At 42.6% G+C, this 17,388-nt stretch overlaps 1 protein-coding gene across 1 annotated transcript; it reads right to left on the bottom strand.

Annotated features, from left to right (window-relative positions):
• Positions 1–320: 320 nt before the first annotated feature.
• On the bottom strand, positions 321–5,635 carry KCNK18 (potassium two pore domain channel subfamily K member 18). Its single transcript, XM_068400161.1, has 3 exons — positions 5,419–5,635; positions 4,171–4,317; positions 321–1,132 (listed from the first exon to the last, which is right to left on the bottom strand). The coding sequence occupies exons 1-3, from the start codon at positions 5,633–5,635 to the stop codon at positions 321–323; spliced, it is 1,176 nt and encodes a 391-aa protein (XP_068256262.1).
• Between the last annotated feature and the right edge of the window lie 11,753 nt (positions 5,636–17,388).

Raw genomic sequence — 17,388 nt, 5'->3', positions numbered from 1 at the left:
GCTGTGGGAGAGAGGGCAGAAAGGCTGCTGAAAGACAGAGCTTTGCAAAAGATGCTAGGGAGCACTGGCAGGGAGAGCCTTCCGCTTTTTCATTATGCACCATCTTCTTTTACTATTTAGGAGACTTCACCCTGTTGGAAAGTACTCCCTGGAGATGCCTTCACCAAGTGTCTCCTGAGGTATTCAGCCATTTTACAGCAGATTCTCAGAGGAAATCAGAATAAAATATGCCTCCTGCCAGCCCAAGGCAGAAATGCAGAGGAACAGTTTTATCTCATTGCAGTGACCAATGCTCACAAGTGAAGGAGAAATGACTGCTCTTATTTTGGATATACTTTCTTTGATGGCATCTTTTTCTCCCCACAGAATGAAATCACCTTTTTATACAAACCAATTAAGCGGTCTTGTCCCAGCTTAAAAGCAATGAAGACAATTTCCATGCCAATAATAATATAGAGGGAAAAAAACAAGAAAAACTTGGGATGTTCCAGTTGCGTATCTCCAAATCCAATAGTTGTCAAGGTGATAAAGCAGAAGTAAAAAGCTTCCTGAAAATCCAACCTGGTTTCCCAGTTTGGAAGAATAGCAGCTGCACAGGAGATGTACACAAAGATAACTAGCACCATTAATACAATAGGCACATCAAATTTTTCTAACTGTTTCCCGATTTTGTCAAAGTTCTCTATTACTCTGGACATTGTCTTTCCCCTGGCTAGTTCGGGACATGAACTCCATCTCTCAATGCTTTTATTTCTTTCTGGTTTTGTGTGTTCGTTTTCTCTGGCAATTAACATTTCAAAAATCTCAGCATTGCGATATTTGATTGGCTTTCTTTTAACACCTGGCTGAATTTTCAGCACTTCCATAATAGTCAAGGGTTCATTGATGGCTACTTTAGACTGTGTTCTGGATTTCAGTTCATCCTCTTTGTTACATGTGGATCCAGAACATAGTTTAGAGGCTAGAATCTTTGACTGGAGTTTTCTGAATTCATTGTAAGACTTGGATAAGACAGTCGCAAGGATGTCTCCCATGTCTGTCAGGACCAAGAACATCAGGGGGATGCCAAATAAAGCATACAACATACAGAGATATTTTCCAATCCGTGTCACAGGATAGGTATTACCATAACCTTGAACAAAATCAAAAAGAGGAAGAGAAGGGAAAGGGGGGAGAGAAAGAGAACATTGTGATTTATGAGGTATTCACATCCTCTGAGCTTTTTATTGTTGTCAATTTTAAAAGTAAATTTTTAGTCCAGAGCACACTGTTCTTTTTGGCTTTGCTTTGAAGCTGTCCAGATTTCTGAGTCTCAAATTCTGGTTACTAATGCAGACATCCTACTTCTTCAAGCACTTGGAACTTTGGAGTTTACCAGTTCTGTTGAATTAACTCTTCCTACCTTATCTGCACTTCATCGGCTGTTTGACTTAACTGACTGACAACAAGAGGCCGTTTAGGGAGGAGAAGCAAAAGGTTTGGGCCAGCCCAAGACCAATGTGCAGCCTGTGTCCTGCTGGAGACCATTATCAGGAAGATTTCCTGACCTGGGCGTCTGGGTTAAGAAGGATCCAGAAGACAAGACAGTAAGAAAGGTCTTGGGTCCGTGGGTCCCTCTGCAGGGAAGCTGAGCCGAGGGTTGAGCCCAGAAGGACCCATGGGCTCCCTAAATGGCTTCTGTCTTTATTTCTTTGCCAAAACTACTTGTGATGAATAGTAAGCTAATAATAGAATTTGAAATTGGACAATAGTTCATCAGATCTAGCTCTAATGGCATATGTTGTATTGACATTGTGGTTGTATTGACTTCATAGTTTTTGGAGTCTCTTAAATGTACTCAGTAAAACAAAGGATCACGTGAGGAAGTATATGTTTATCCCATGAGGAAATGCATGTTTATTCTAGAGTACTAAAGCTTACAAATATCAATTCCAAAAAATAGGGAAATACTACCAGACACACGGCCTTTATGACACATAAAATGGTAGCAGAAGATATGCCCTTTCCCTAAATTCAATTTGGGTATTTATATTTCCTTCTTCTAACATATTGGATGTGAAACTTAAATTGTACGTTAGTGTTTTTCCATTACAGTGGGAGAAAACATCAGCATTATATTAATTGTATTAAATTTTAACAACCATTTTCTTCTCATCCTTCAAAAAGACATAAAGTGTTTCTTCTCTCCCTTCAAAAACATTGTTCTTTTCTAGGTGATCTTCCAGGCCAGGTATTTAGCCTGTAAGGTTATTAGCTCATATGCTGAGGTATGGTTTCCTTCATGTTCTTCGGCCATTCATGTTTATTTTCTCTAATGGCTGCCATAGCCTTTGGTCTGAATCCATCCTTGGTCCCTCCTTTGTGGTGAGACACTAAAAAAACATTTATTCTCTGTCATCACTCTGTTCCCCACTGGCTAGCTGGGAATGCTAATCCTTACTGCTGAAGCAAATGGGGAATATTAATTATTGTAGTTATTGTACAGAGTAATTTTCTTTTCTTTTTTTTTTTCTCAATTTCCATGCATTAAAAATACCTTGTGCAGCTTCAAGAGTTAAAACTTATCTTGAGCTTAAATTTAGCTTTCCAGAAATCTAGCTCAGCTGAGAGCCATTAGGCAACCTCCATGGGCAGTGAAGAGATGGCAGTTCAAACCACCGACCTTCAGACTAGATGCCTTGCTTCTCCTAAATAATTACAGGTAGCTAAGCCGACTTTCACCTAGAGTGATTTATCAGTTTGTAATACTGCAAATAACAAACCCACCACAATGGAAACAGCCACCTATTAGCAACAAATATTCCAGGCTTCATACTGGTCCCAAAACTCTGCTCAAAGCTTGAGGAAGATTTGTTAATGCTCAGTGCTATGAAGGCCAAAAACAATAGCAGTTTAAACATAAATATGTTGGGTCAGTGTGCATGGGGACATTTGCAAAGTCCCATGTCAATGGAGATGGGTAAGTATCCCCAGGCAAGAAGTTTTCAATGATATGGTTTTTCATCAGTTTGCTGAAGTCAAAGCTTTCTGATAAAGTGTCATCTTTCAAACGTTTCTAGCTGTTGTGTTCGTACTAGGAAATATTCACTGGGGTGAGGATTCAGGTCTGCATCTCCAGTATGTGTCTCTGACAACCTAGATGACTGTCTTCAAACTCAGGGGCTGCAAGAAGCTGAGTTTGAACAGCCACCTAAGACATCAGAGTCTGAGGTTCAAGCCTCTGCTGTGACTTAGCACGCAAGGGTCTCCTACATGCTCCAAGTGAGTGTATTAACTCTCACACTATTCCTCGTATAGGATAAACTCTTTTTCAAGGTTCAATTTTAATTTTGCATTAAGATGCATACCCGTGCTGGGATCATGAGTATATCCTAACACAGTGGAGAAATGTCTTCGCAATTTGGCGCAACGCTGTGGGACTATTTCCCATCCAGCTTTGATTCTGACAAATTTAGATAATCAGTGTCTGTACTTGCCAGCACTTGAGAAAAAATAGCAAAGGGATAAAAGTAGCTTTGGAAATGAGCATGAGAAGTTGTATTTAGCAATGCAGAGGGAGCCAAAACTGGAGCAGATGTTTCTGTTTGATCTGGGTCCTCCTTTGAAATGTGAAGTCAGAATGAAAGATTTCAGAGGTGTGACTTAAGCATCGCTGTGTGCCGTTAACCCAGAGAAGTGTGAACAACAGCAGCATGGTTAATTATAGACCCATAGATTTACAAAGTTGGCTTAGGCATAAATAACAGGGAAGCAATTGAAAAACAATATATGCATAATGAATTACCTCTTCCAGTGAAGAAAACATTACCCAACATAACATGCAATAGTAGAAAGGACAAGGTTTGACTGAAAGATGGAGCTTTCTTTTTACTTCAATATAATAGTTTTGTGTGCATGTCACATATGAGTATGTTATAGTATGCATGTAATGATGCAGCTAATCAGCATGTACCATCACTAGTTACTAAATTCTGACTTGCTGCTGTGACTCAGCTGCATCTCTGCAGTCTGTGTTTGCAGAACACCTTGCAGACTCATTGTCTATACTCAGGATAAAATTTCAAGGGGATTTGGGTTTGCGGGTTTTTTTTGATTCCCTGGAAGAAATACATTACAGAAAGCAGCAATAGCAATTGGTTCTGTAGGGGGTTACTTTACCTTTGAACTTACCCACAGTTGTGAATACTGTGCAGCAGAAAAAGAGAGACCCAAAGAAAGTCCATATATCTTTTGGATTGACAAACCAGTGCCGTTCAGCTGTGCTGAGCAGTGCATGGATTTTTTCCTTAAATACCTCCTCATTTTCTGTCATGTTATCTGTTACAGTGACAAGAGACACACTGAGTGTTTGCAGACCACCACTCAGGGAGCAGCCATCCTGTTATTCCAGTGAAGTTTACTCCAGCTAAGGATTTGCTCGTATTCTTTTAGAAGATAAAAATATTCACCTCACCCTCCCATTCCCCCTCACCCCCGAAAAAATCAGGTGGCTCCATTGGCTTCGATCAGTAAAGAAACAAGGAATAAACAAGCTCTGCTCCAACAGAGCTCTGCTCCACAATTCTGTGCTCCAACAAAGTCAAAACATGACTTAAAAATAAGCATAAAGAAGTACAGTAAGACTGAATATTCAGCTTCCAGCCTGAATGTCCTGTTTCAGTTTGGACTCATGAGATTCTTTTGACCCAAAGACACTTAGAAACATGGAGTCATCAGTACATGACTGATATGAACCACTCGGGTGGCACAGCCCAGTGCCCCGCTGTGAATCCCAGAGCCTGCACCCCTTGTTCCTCCTCCCCGTGGCTGAGCTCTGCTTGAAAGTACATTATCTACAGGGATGCTTGCCCCAAACAGATCATCGTGTCAGCACAGCTACCTGAGTGAAAGTCCAAGCCCGTGTACAAGCCCCGACACAGATCCAGGAGGATTTCTACCCCTTCTCCTCCCCTCTACCCCCTCCATCAGCACCGTCGGGTCGGGGCGCAGCACAGCACCTGCTTCCATCTGAGCATCCCATTGCCAGAGGGCTGGTAGGGAAGCTCAGAGCTGGGAAGAGGGAGCTGGAAGAGACTTTCTGAGACAGAGGATTCAGTCCCCATCAATCAGAGGGAAATACCGTGGGAATCTCAGCTGCTCTTTAAGGACCTGGGGTAAATTGGGCAAAAGGGGGAACACAGGCACCTCAGGAAAAGTCTTTTCAGGCAGGAACACAGGGACCAGGGAAGCTTGCAGTCAAAAATCACAGCTAAGGAAGACAAGCAAACAACAGCAATTATTAGCTAGGCAGAGGGAAAATCCTGTTTGCAGCTGTTAGTATTTTGAAGAATGTTGTCAAAAGCCAAAAATCTCATTCAAAAAGCAAGCGAATGAGTAACTCACTGCACAGTTAAGTCATTTTGAAATTCCGGTACATACCTGATAAGTTTCTGGAGATGTGCCACAGATTCTGTAGAAATTTTCTATATTCTTCACTTAAATTGACCTTCCGATTACCTTCAATGTGGGAAAACATGAGAGCCCCAAGAAAAGCATAGATCACAAGAGACAGAATGAAGCAGGCATGAGGAAATACGGCCCAAAATATTTTTTTACATGCCCTTTTACCTCGCAGAGGCTGTGATGTTGATGCCATCCTAAGCTCACTTTCTATTTGTTTGTTTGTTTTTAATTTTGTGGAGAAGACACAGCTTTTAGAAACAAGGATGAGGATGCAAAAGCTTTTGCATCCTAGAAAAGCTTCTCCTGTGAAAACAAGGATTGTTCTGCCTCAGGCTTTCAGATCACATGTCTTTGTAAGTGAAGATTGCACTACAGTCCCAATGGAAAAGGAGCACAACTAATCAAGCCTTGAAATATTTCTCGGTTGACGATACACCGCTCTATCCCTGAATTGCTATTGATCAGCCAGCGCTGTAATGCACACAGATGATCGGCTTCTGTGGGTTTCCATTGGAGCCAACTCTTGTTTAAAGTTTCTTGTTCTGAACTACAGTTTCCCATTGATACAGTAGAAACATTTCCAACTCCCAGGAGGGAAAATGCACACTGTAAAGCATGGATTTCTTTAAAGATTTCTCCCAGAAATGAACGGGGAAATTTAAAATTAATCAAAAGAAGAAGTTGGCATTAATTGTTGTTGCCTCTAGGCAGACTGTAGAGCAATTAATTTCTCTTTCAGATGGCTCAGAGAATCTCTCTCTGCATACCATGTAATCTTTGTAGGGGGTTCTTTTGAATTTTAAAGGATTTTTCTCAAAAAAAGAGTCAATAAGGTTTTCCCCAGTTCTCACTTGGTTAAAAATCTTATTAATTGAAACTCCCACTGACCTCAGTAAGAGCTGCAGGATTCAGTTCAAGGTTAGTGATCTTTGCAAACTATATCCAACTTTAAAAATAAAACCTTTCTTTTCATCCATCACTCTAAAACACTTATACCAATGAGCAGTGTCACTGCCCTTTAAAACGTTAATAGTGGTAGTAAGGAGAGTTGGACTTTACAGAAAGAGATCTTAAATATTTCATTTCTAGGAGTCTTTCATTAAAAATTGAAACAGCCTGGTGCAGCCAAGATGTACTGAGCTGTATACAAGTACATGTCCATACTGCAATGAAATCTTACGTGGTTACAGTGATTTCTTCTAGGTCAAACTCTCAGCAAATTGGATTACAAGATATCATATGCTCATCAATATGGAAGCCTCCACTACAGAAAAGAAGCTTTCAGGGCTAAGACAAAAATAAGCCTCTGTGCTTGCTACTTTTCTGGTTATCATCTGCCTCGTTGACTCAGTCTTGCTTTTTCACAACAGATTTATAAATCCTCTTATTGCAGTCAATCTCTTTTTTTTTTCCCCATTGACCTGAAACACAGAGTTGAAAACTACTAATGTTCATAATTATTCAAAAGCAGCAGAACTTCCTGAGAGGTTGTACTTAGAGATAATATGCTTAGGTTTGGTGTTCCTACCAGGGGAGTAAGGGATATAGAGAAGTCAAAGGGGCAGCTGGAAGAGCAAAGTGGCTGTAGACAGTGGGGTGCTCCATGCTAGAAGCACAACGCTGGCTTCTCTTGGAATGTTTTGTTGAGAGTGGGCACCAGTGTTATACAAATTGATAGAGTTTACTTCGATTTCTAAAGAAGTCTTGACCAAGTCCCTCTCCAAAGGTTTTTAAGGTAATTAAACAGCTATGGCATAAGAGAGAAAGTCTTCACATGTAGAAATTAATGGAACAACTTGTCCTTGGTGCTGTGTCTAGGCATATAAAGGATAAGAGGATCATTAGGGGCAGTCAACATGGCTTCAGCAAGGGAAAGTCATGCTTAACCAACTTGATAGCCTTTTATGAGGACATAACCTGGTAGACAGATGATGGTAAAGCAGTGGATGTGGTCTATCTTGATTTCAGTAAAGTGTTTGACACAGTCTCCCACAGCATCCTCGCAGCTAAACTGAGGGAGTGTGGTCTGGATGATCAGATAGTGAGGTGGATTGTGAACTGGCTGAAGGAAAGAAGCCAGAGAGTGGTGGTCAATGGGACAGAGTCCAGTTGGAGGCCTGTATCTAGTGGAGTCCCTCAAGGGTCGCTACTGGGACCAATACTATTCAATATATTCATTAATGACCTGGATGAGGGAATAGAGTGCACTGTCAGCCAGTTTGCTGATGACACCAAACTGGGAAGAGTGGCTGACACACCAGAAGGCTGTGCTGCCATTCAGAGAGACCTGGACAGGCTGGAGAGTTGGTTGGGGAGGAATTTAATGAAATATAACAAGGTCAAGTGTAGAGTCCTGCATCTGGGCAAGAACAACCCCATGTATGAGTACACATTGGGGACAGACCTGTTGGAGAGCAGAGTAGGGGAAAGGGACCTGGGGGTCCTGGTGGACAGCAGGATGACCATGAGCCAGCAATGTGCCCATGTGCCCTTGTGGCCAAGAAGGCCAATGGCATCCTGGGGTGTATTAGAAGGGGTGTGGTTAGTAGGTCAAGAGAGGTTCTCCTCCCCCTCTACTCTGCCCTGGTGAGGCCGCATCTGGAATATTGTGTCCAGTTCTGGGCCCTTCAGTTCAAGAAGGACAGGGAACTGCTAGAGAGAGTCCAGCGCAGAGCCACAAAGATGATTAAGGGGGTGGAACATCTCCCTTATGAGGAGAGGCTGAGGGAGCTGTGTCTCTTTAGCTTGGAGAAGAGGAGACTGAGGGATGACCTCATTAATGTTTATAAATATGTAAAGGGCAAGTGTCATGAGGATGGAGCCAGGCTCTTCTCAGTGACATCCATTGACAGGACAAGGGGCAACGGGTGCAAGCTGGAACACAGGAGGTTCTACATAAATATGAGGAAAAACTTCTTTACAGTGAGGGTAACTGAACACTGGAACAGGCTGCCCAGAGAGGTTGTGGAGTCTCCTTCTCTGGAGACATTCAAAACCTGCCTGGATGCATTCCTGTGTGATATGATCTAGGTAATCCTGCTCCGGCAGGGGGATTGGACTAGATGATCTTTTGAGGTCCCTTCCAATCCCTAACATTCTGTGATTCTGTTAATAGAGAGGAACAGAGGGCAGGAATAAAAGGCAGAGGGAGATCCCTGGTGGAGTTATGTGTGGGTCTGTGCTGGAGCTCTGCTGTTCCACACGTTCATAAATGACCTGGAAAGAGGGTAAACAGGGAGATGGCAACGTTTGTTCAGAGCAGTGAGACTAAGGGCAGATTGGAATTGTAGGAGGACCTGAGGATGCCTAGTCATGAAATGGCAGATAAAAGCAGTGTAGATACATGTAAAATGGGATAAACAATCCTAACTTCACGTACAAAGTGATGGGCTCTGTGCTAACCATCACCACTAGCAGCAAGGTCCGGGGTACAACATAACAGTACCACAAACATATCAGCCCAACAACAGATCTTGGCGAAAAGGCAAAGCGTATATTGGGAATATGAGTTAAAATCAAGACAAAACATTGGACATCTATATACTACTGTACAAATGCATGGTTTGCACATACCTGCAGGAGTCAATGTTGTTCTGGTACCCTGCTCTCAGCACATATTAAAACTGGGAAAATTGCAAACAGCAACAAGGATGACTGAAGGTACGGACAGCTTTCAGACAAGGAATGACTGAGTAGTGCCTTTGGCCAGGGAGAAAAAACAATAGCTGAAGGAGAATATAACAGCAGTCTTCAAACTCATGGATGGTCTGGAGAGAGCAGGTGAGGGATCAACTGTTCGTACTCTCTTCTGGGGCCAAAAATTGGGAACCATCAAATGAAGCAAGCAGAAATCTTATTCAGAACAAATAAAACAGGATGGTTTCTCACGTATCTGGAAAATTCTTTGCCAAAGGATGTTGGGTTTACATACATTAAAGCAGAGGATGGAGAGATGTTTAGAAGAACAATCATTAATACTGACTACAAACCACATGGCATTCAATAACCCCCTGAACTGCAAATAGTTTGCAGCTGGAAAAGTGAAACGGTGTACTGGGCCAAATGGGCCCTATATCTTAGGCCCATTTTTTCCTAAATTCACATTTACGGTCTTCTAAAATAGGTTTTCACTGCCCAGTATGGTAATTCTGACACAATTTGTCCTGCAGATTTTTTCATCTACATCTCAGATATAAACCTCTTTCCTCCAAAGTGCTTTAAAAATCTTCTCAGCCTCCTCCTATGCATGGTAAGACTGCAAAGTATTTAGCAATTCCCAGGAGCTTCTTAGCCATCTGCAACATCAGGCTCTGAGCTTGTGACAATGAGAAAATTTAATAAAAATATATCCAGAAATGATTTTTACATTATTTACTTAAATCTAAACCATTTCCCACTATTGCTGTATTACATATTTGAACTCAGTTGCTTAAAAGCAAATCCCACTAACCACAAGTTATTCCAAATTGAGTTACTGGTACTTGAATTGAGAGAGATTTTTGCAATACACATTTCCTATTCACGTTAATGGACAGCAAACCCGCACTTTTCCTAACTTCCATTTCTTTGATTAGGGCAAATGTGAGTGCTCTGAAGGTGCTGCTTGAAAGGAAAGTTTGTGACCACAGCTGCAAGGTTTAATCATCCAGTACAAATATACATGTGTTAGAATTCCTACTATAGCTGATGTCCTGGATTACAAGGGTTAAACCGAGAAGGTCATTGTTTGGGCAGTGCGATGTTTTTCAGTAATCTGTAAAACTACTCCTGCATCAAGTCATCTACCATGTTGTCAAAGACCTGCTGTGTTTTACCTCTCTTCTATGAAACACCATTGGATGCAGCACAGTGTACTGACAACTATTCAATAGTGTAACGCCTTCTCCTTTTTTGAACAAAACCAAAGTGACTTGAAGGACAGCAAGTGCCCTATATAAAAAAATGGCAACGGATTAAATTCTTTGCTTTTATTTGCATCTGGCATTGATTCTGATGGGAATTTTTTGATAAAGGACTAACACCTTGGCCTGGCAGCACTTCATGACAATGACAATTTAAAATGTTCAGTTCAAGATTGAACGTTAACAAGGATCACGGAGGATTTGATCTATTGCTGTAGCATAAACACCCTGGAAAGTATTTCCAGAATGCACTAATATGCTCAAGCTCCCCAAGAAAATGGGTGTTTCTGTGTAAAGGTGATATCAACCCCAAGAAAAAATCCCCACTCCAAACCAACAAAAACAAGGAGCAGCAGTACTTGTATTAAGAAAGCAATCTCAAGGCTGTGTAAGCACTAGATTTGATCCCCAGACATAGACACCCCACTGGGTGAGGAAGGCTAGGGGTGTCAGTGAGGTTTCAGTAGTATCCACGAGCACTTTCAAAGGACTCTTTCCACCTCCCACCCACCACACTTACTCCTATCCCTCCCATTCCTCAGGCTCTTGAGACCTGTCCCTGTAGGATTTCAGCCCACAGCAGGGCCCAGAAGCAGTGATGGCTCAAGCCCACCCCCAACACAGACACATGACATTTCTGTAGAGCATATATATCCTGCTGGATGAGAGACACGTGCTTTTCAGACACCCTGCAATTATTTTTCTCCTCCAGACCCCAACCATATTCCCCTAGAGTATGAGTTTCCCTGATACCTCCTGTTCTTCCCACTGTCCCCTTACACCTCACACTGCTGGGATGGACAGAGAAATGCACTAATTGGCTGCGTAGGGTCTATTGGATACCCCAGGGGAAGGTTTAACTTGCTTTGAATCCATCTTTAAAAGTCTCAGCTTTTGCGTGAGTCACATGCTTGAGCTTATAACCTCTGGGAATATTTGAGAGCACTCAGGACTAGCATCCTGACACTGCATATAATGCTAAGTGGATTCAAAGACATCCAGGACTCTCACCCTGAATAGGAACATTTCATATTTCATTCTTTGTTCGCACCAAAGCCAAGCAAGTGGTCCCATCATTTCATTTACAAGAGCCAAACACTCTTCCTGTGCCCCAGTAGCAGCTAAGGTTTGGGTATTAGTCTCTGTTCCTCCTCTTTCTTTAGCATGGATGAAGTCACACAGCCAGAAAACACCCTTGATGGGAGGCTTTTTTGCCTGGTCCCTAAACAGGACAAGCTTTAGCTCACTTGCAAGCTAACCAGCCACTTCTTCATCCCCTCTCCCCCATGCCCAAATCATTGCCTGCGTAGAAAGACTTCACTTGCCCCTCTTCTTTCATCCCTTTCACAAACATGAGCAACTTGCAATAGTCTAGAAGGAGCACAGCTGCTCCCTCAAATGCACCCAAAATGGGGGAAATATTACCCCTTCCTCCACAGGGAACTTGTAATCTCAACATCTTCTCTCTCAGGGCTTCGTGTGCAGTTGCCCACAGGAGCCAGGAACGCAAGCATCCATGGAGAGTTTGGTTGCTGCAAAGCTCAGGTTTCCCATGCAGCAGAGCTCTGAGACAGGTACTTCTCCCTCCTTCTACTCATTCTGCTGTCTGAACCATGTGCTAACTGAGGATACATTTGGGACTGGGAGGGGAAGCTGCTTCTGGACAGACAACACTACTCCAGCCCCTTTCTAAAAGGCCATGGAGAAGTAAACTCAAACGCTGACAGATGCAGTGCAACAACTTCTAACCAGCGTGCAGAAGGCTTTGCAAACAAAGCCCATCCACGTCACCTCACAGCAATGTGTACATTGCTCATTTATTTGCGTGGCTCCTTTGAATGCCATGATAATGCTTCAGGGTGTTATAACAAATGGAAAGGTTAATATCGCAATGAGTCACCAGCGTAAGACCCCGCCGCAAATGAGACACGGGTGCAAGAGCCTCAGGTTTCCAGATAAGCAAAGGGGATTACTGAGGTTCAGCTACATGTCTTATGCCAAAGCCTTTACTGAGTTAATGTAGTGAACGTAATGCTGGTATAGTGGAGACTATCTCAGCCCAGTAGTTTCATTTTAAAGCAAACAAGCTCCCTGCAGAGAGATCAGAAAACTGCTTCTTTGGAATTTAATTAACATTAGAGCATGTGAGATCATATGCTGCATAAAAGCTAAGCATCATGATTCATGTCAACAGAGCAATTTTACACTATTTGAACTGGAAAAAAAAAACAAACCTTAGATTCAAGGTGACAAGTCTACTCTGCTCTTTAAAAAAAATGGTGTTTATTCTTTATTGTTATTAATGTGACACCATATGTATATAAGCAGTTTAAAAGAGGGGAATCTAAAACCTCAAATACAGGAACAAGCTTTTGGCTGTAAATATCCACCAGCATGCATCTGAGACTGTCTCTGTGAGTGGCATAGACCCTCTCAATTCTCAGCAAGTGAAACGCTAATGAAAAAAACCATCTACTGATCTTATGTCCAATGTCATATACATGTTCAGTTAAACAGGACACAGATAAGCAGTCATCCTTTGCAGGCTGTAGTATTGGCCAAATATTACTGATAACATTGAGGTCAAACCTCTCTTTGGAACAGCTCTGAGGTTATTAAGGACTATTAATCCCCAAAGTACACTGCTTACAGGATTTTCTACCCTCAGCCATCCACGGCACTTTATAAACCACAGGCAGGAGTCTGTAGGATGTCAACAATCAGACACCTTTTTCTGCTTCCCATCACTGGCAATCGAACTGGACATGGATTTATGCCAGTGGCTCAGAGTTTCTTGAACCTCAGGCTAAATTTTCCATCATTTATTTTCATCCCAATTTTCCTAATGACACTCTAAGTAATTTCTCTTCCCCTTTTTTGTATGAAGTATTCCTACAATAGTTTTAGCTCCATTATCGTACCACTCATTAGTCATTGTGGATTCAAGGAGTGTAAGATGCTTTCACAGATGGGTGCGCCTTAGGACATCATTGAGTTGACACTTGTCTTCAAATTTCTTTCAGTTCTGCTGATCTCCTTTAGCTCTGAGCAAGCATACATGAACTTTTCGAACCCTGTCCCACCCATTTCAGCTAATACACCATGAATTAGCTTACCCTTTGTAACACTGGCCCTTTAAATGTTTTTAGCAGTTGTGGGAATAGCTCTTAAGTGCTTTTTAGTGATTCAGTAAACAACACTTTGCCACCTTAGTGGGGAACACTCTTTCAAGCTCTAGATCCGTCAAGTGTAGCTTCACATCTTTAATTAGTTTAAGCCACAATTCCCTGGTGATGCAATCCTGCCTGGATTGATGAGTAAGACTGCATTATGAAAGTGCCTTCTGCAAAATGTTTTGGGTTAGAAAGGAATGTAGCATTGCAAACTGCATGCAAAATTGCCCATCTTTTCTGAAGAATTTCGTATAAAAATTGAGTGTGGTATGAAGTCTTTTCTTCCACTCTTAAGAAAAAAGAAAACTCTTGTTGCAGTTACAAATGAGTCATCTGGGCCAAAGGCCCCATGTGAAATGAACCCAGCAGATTCACGAAGACCACATGGCACCCAGGGACTGTGGCGTGGGCTCTTCCCGAGACTGCCTGGCACCCAGGCTGCCCATCACCAGCGACACTCACTACCACTGCCTGACGCTCAGGCTGCATGCAAAAAGCCATCGAAATGGCATTGGCCTTCTCCACAGCCACTTGAGAATTTGAGATGTATGGGTGGAGTAGCTCAACTGCAGGATGAATGTAAATTCAGGAAGGGTTATAGCTTGAATCCTGCCAAGCAGCCAAAACCAGGTGGTTACATCATACTCTAAGAGATGGGGCTTTAGGGCAGAGCAGTAGCTAGATGCAAGCTTGGACTGGGAAGTGGGGAGTTTATCTTTTATCTAAACTAAAAGACATGGGAAACATATCAGAAAGGAAAGGTTGGGCAGTTGAGAGAAACATTTTATAGATGCTATAATGGGGATTTCAGATGAACCCTGAAGGTCCTACACACGCAGAGGAGGGAGAAGGCAGGACTAAAGGTGACTGCATGCCCCCATACAGTAATGCATGTGGCAGTGATGGCCATGAGGAGAAGCACAGCCTCTTGAATCCTACAGCACCAGATGCCTTTGCACCCCCACTGCCCTCCTCATGCTACAAGCGGGAAGGGGGTATGGAGCACAACAGCCATATTTCACCCAAGGGGTACATCCATGTCCAGGAGTCTGGCTGGAAAGCAAGTGCCCCCAACTCAACAGAGCTGCCACCAGTCCTCAGCATGGAGCAAGGCAAAGACTCTTGGCAGGCTGCCTTGTTGATGCTGCTGCCTTTTCCTTATATTTTCAGGCTAACTGCTGATGAAAGAACTGCAGTGGCAGCCATTCTTGTGCTGCCCTCTTATGCACTCTTCAAGAGGTTATTACTCAGCTGCTTACCTCTACCCGATGGTACAATGGCATCAACTTACTTAAGCGGTTGGGTATCGCATCACGGCTGCCAGGATTTCTTGGTCTGTATGCCAGGACTTTCTTCCAGATTATAGAAGACCTCTCCCTGCGGAGGCATACACACAGGCACCAAATTTCAGTAGTATGCAGAACTGAGCATGTTCTCCCTGGATCACAGTGTCCTTAAGGAGAGGTCAAAGGGATCCTTTCCCCCACTGAGTCACTTCCCTTCCTGAAGGCTGCTGGTGCCCAGAAGACCCTAAGAGAATAAATATCTGGTCACAACACTGAATAATGCGTTAAAAGACCATCCCTAGCAGCTGGCTGAAATGCTTGCCCCAAAACAGACCCTCATCACATCACACCTGCTGTCTTCATTTAGCCCACACACAGGGCTAAACAATAGCAGTTTTTCTCTCACCCAATGTCCCTTTCCCAACTGAGGAAGGAAATTGTGAAAAAGAGGGAGACTCTTGGGTTAAAATTAAACAGATTTAATAAAATAAAGAAACCAATATAAATGCTAACGCAAAACACACAAAAATATACTTAGCTACAGGTTGCAGCAGGCTGTCCAGGAATAGCGATTGTCAGCAATGAGGGGAAAAAGGCAAGGCCAGAAGAGAGGAGAGCAAAAAGAGCCCCACCTCTCCCCAGCTCTCTTTTATAGTGAGCTTGATTATTAATGATATATAATACACCTGTGGGCCAGCCTGAGTCAGCTGCCCTGCATTTAACTGCTAATAGCCCTGATCACCATGGCTGGTCACAAACTGAAAGAAATCCCAATGAAACCAGGACACCTGCTAAGTAGCTTCTCTGGCTGATGAACCACATCTTAAATAGCTCAGAGGTGCAGTACACAGCAAGAGCAAAAAGCTCATCATCTCATTTCAACATGTTACAGGTCCCAGTTGCATGTAAAGCCTGGAAACACAGCATAACTCTTCAAAACTCTGCCAGACTAGGGTTCCCTCAATAAAATATTGCTGTCATAACTGCATTGGCAGATGTGTTCAAAAAAAAAAACCTCATGCTCTTTACCAGCAAAACCACTGCTGTAGAGCTCAATCAACGGAATGGTTTCAGTACTGTTGGTCAGGGTGATGTGCAACTATGCTTTCAGAAAATCTTGCTGGTATATGCCACACCATCACTAAAGGCCAATTCCAGAATAACTGTCCTGCCAAAACTATGTATCCACAGACTCTTCCGCTGTAGACAACAGCTAGGTCTAATGAGACAATATTGCTCAAGGAAGGGAGCTGGCACTAGGTAACTGGGAGATTTCAATGCCTGGGCCCTCTGTGGTATTGGTTATCCCTCAGCAAGGTATGCGTGAGAACTGTATTCCCCGATCCCACTGCTCCTCATGTGGGGTTGCAGAGAGCCACAACTGCTTCTCTCCTAAAGCCCAGCTCCTTGCTGGTTTTCACACATAGGAAAAGGTGGAGAGCCATAATTCTTGCTTTTCACTAGAATGTTTAGTTAAAAGTGCTCATATTTAAATTATTTTTGGCCATCTAAGCAAATATTTCTTGAGAAAGAGGCAGTTCACGCTGCCTCAGAGCTAGCATCTCACTACTTGTGTTCTTGAGAGAGAAAACCTTCTGTAGGGATTTTATTGGATCATATTTGGGAGTATTTTTGTCTCATCCATCTCTTCTTCTACACACAGCTGCAGTAAATGCTGTATTTTTGGGTCAAATACAATTTCTTACTCATATTTTCTAGCTAGACTTCAGGTGCTTTACCTGTTCATGAGCAGTTACTGTCCGGCTTCTCACTTCAGCTGTTGTTCATGGTGCCTGTACCAAGAGGTATCAGTAAAACTATGGTCTAGTCTTTCAGAACAGGATCTAGAAAAAAGAAAATTGCAATTGCTCTGTTTGTTACAACTCATTAAATTGGGATGGATGTAGTATTTTATCAACAACCTGGAGAGAGTCCAGTGGAAGTCTGCTAAGATGTTTAGGTGGCTGGAGCATACGACAAATGAAGATTCCCTGAAGAAACCAGGTGGGTTTAGTGCAGAGAAAAGAAGTTTTATGGGTGATCTAATTGCTGCCTTTAACAATCTGAAGAAGATTACAGGAAAGATTGAGTCACGTTTTCCTCAGAGTTGCACAGAAAAATAACAAGAGGCAATGACAAGGAAAAAGCTGATTAGATACAAGAAGGGAAAAAAAAAATCACAAGGTTGGTGGTTAAAGACCAGAGAGGGGTCCAGAGAGACTATAAAATCTCAGTCCTTGGAGACTTTTAACATTCAGCTGGATTGGGCCATGAGAAGCTTTGCAGTTAAGACGAGAGACCTCCAGAGAGCCCTTCCAACTTAAATTCTCCTAGAATTCTATGTATTCTAGCACCATGGTATGTTTTGTTTCTTGTTCAGGTATAACTATTAGAAAACAGCCATGTCTAAGAAATTAATCAGTCATTAGGTCAAATCTTCCACAGCACAGTGGCTGCAAGGCCTGCAGGGTTAAGGGAGTTGTTCTTTAAAACTCCAGCAAGAAGCTGGGCTGAAAAGGTCAGAGAGAATTTAGTGGGAACCCTAAAATCAGGGGCCAAACAGGAAAGATCTGTATTTTTTTCTGA

The sequence above is a fragment of the Nyctibius grandis genome, chromosome 4, assembly GCF_013368605.1.
Source record: "Nyctibius grandis isolate bNycGra1 chromosome 4, bNycGra1.pri, whole genome shotgun sequence".
In the NCBI taxonomy this organism is placed as follows: Eukaryota; Metazoa; Chordata; class Aves; order Nyctibiiformes; family Nyctibiidae; genus Nyctibius; species Nyctibius grandis.
The sequence above is the reverse complement of the archived record's forward strand: the minus strand, read 5'-3'. Positions and strand labels throughout refer to the sequence as shown.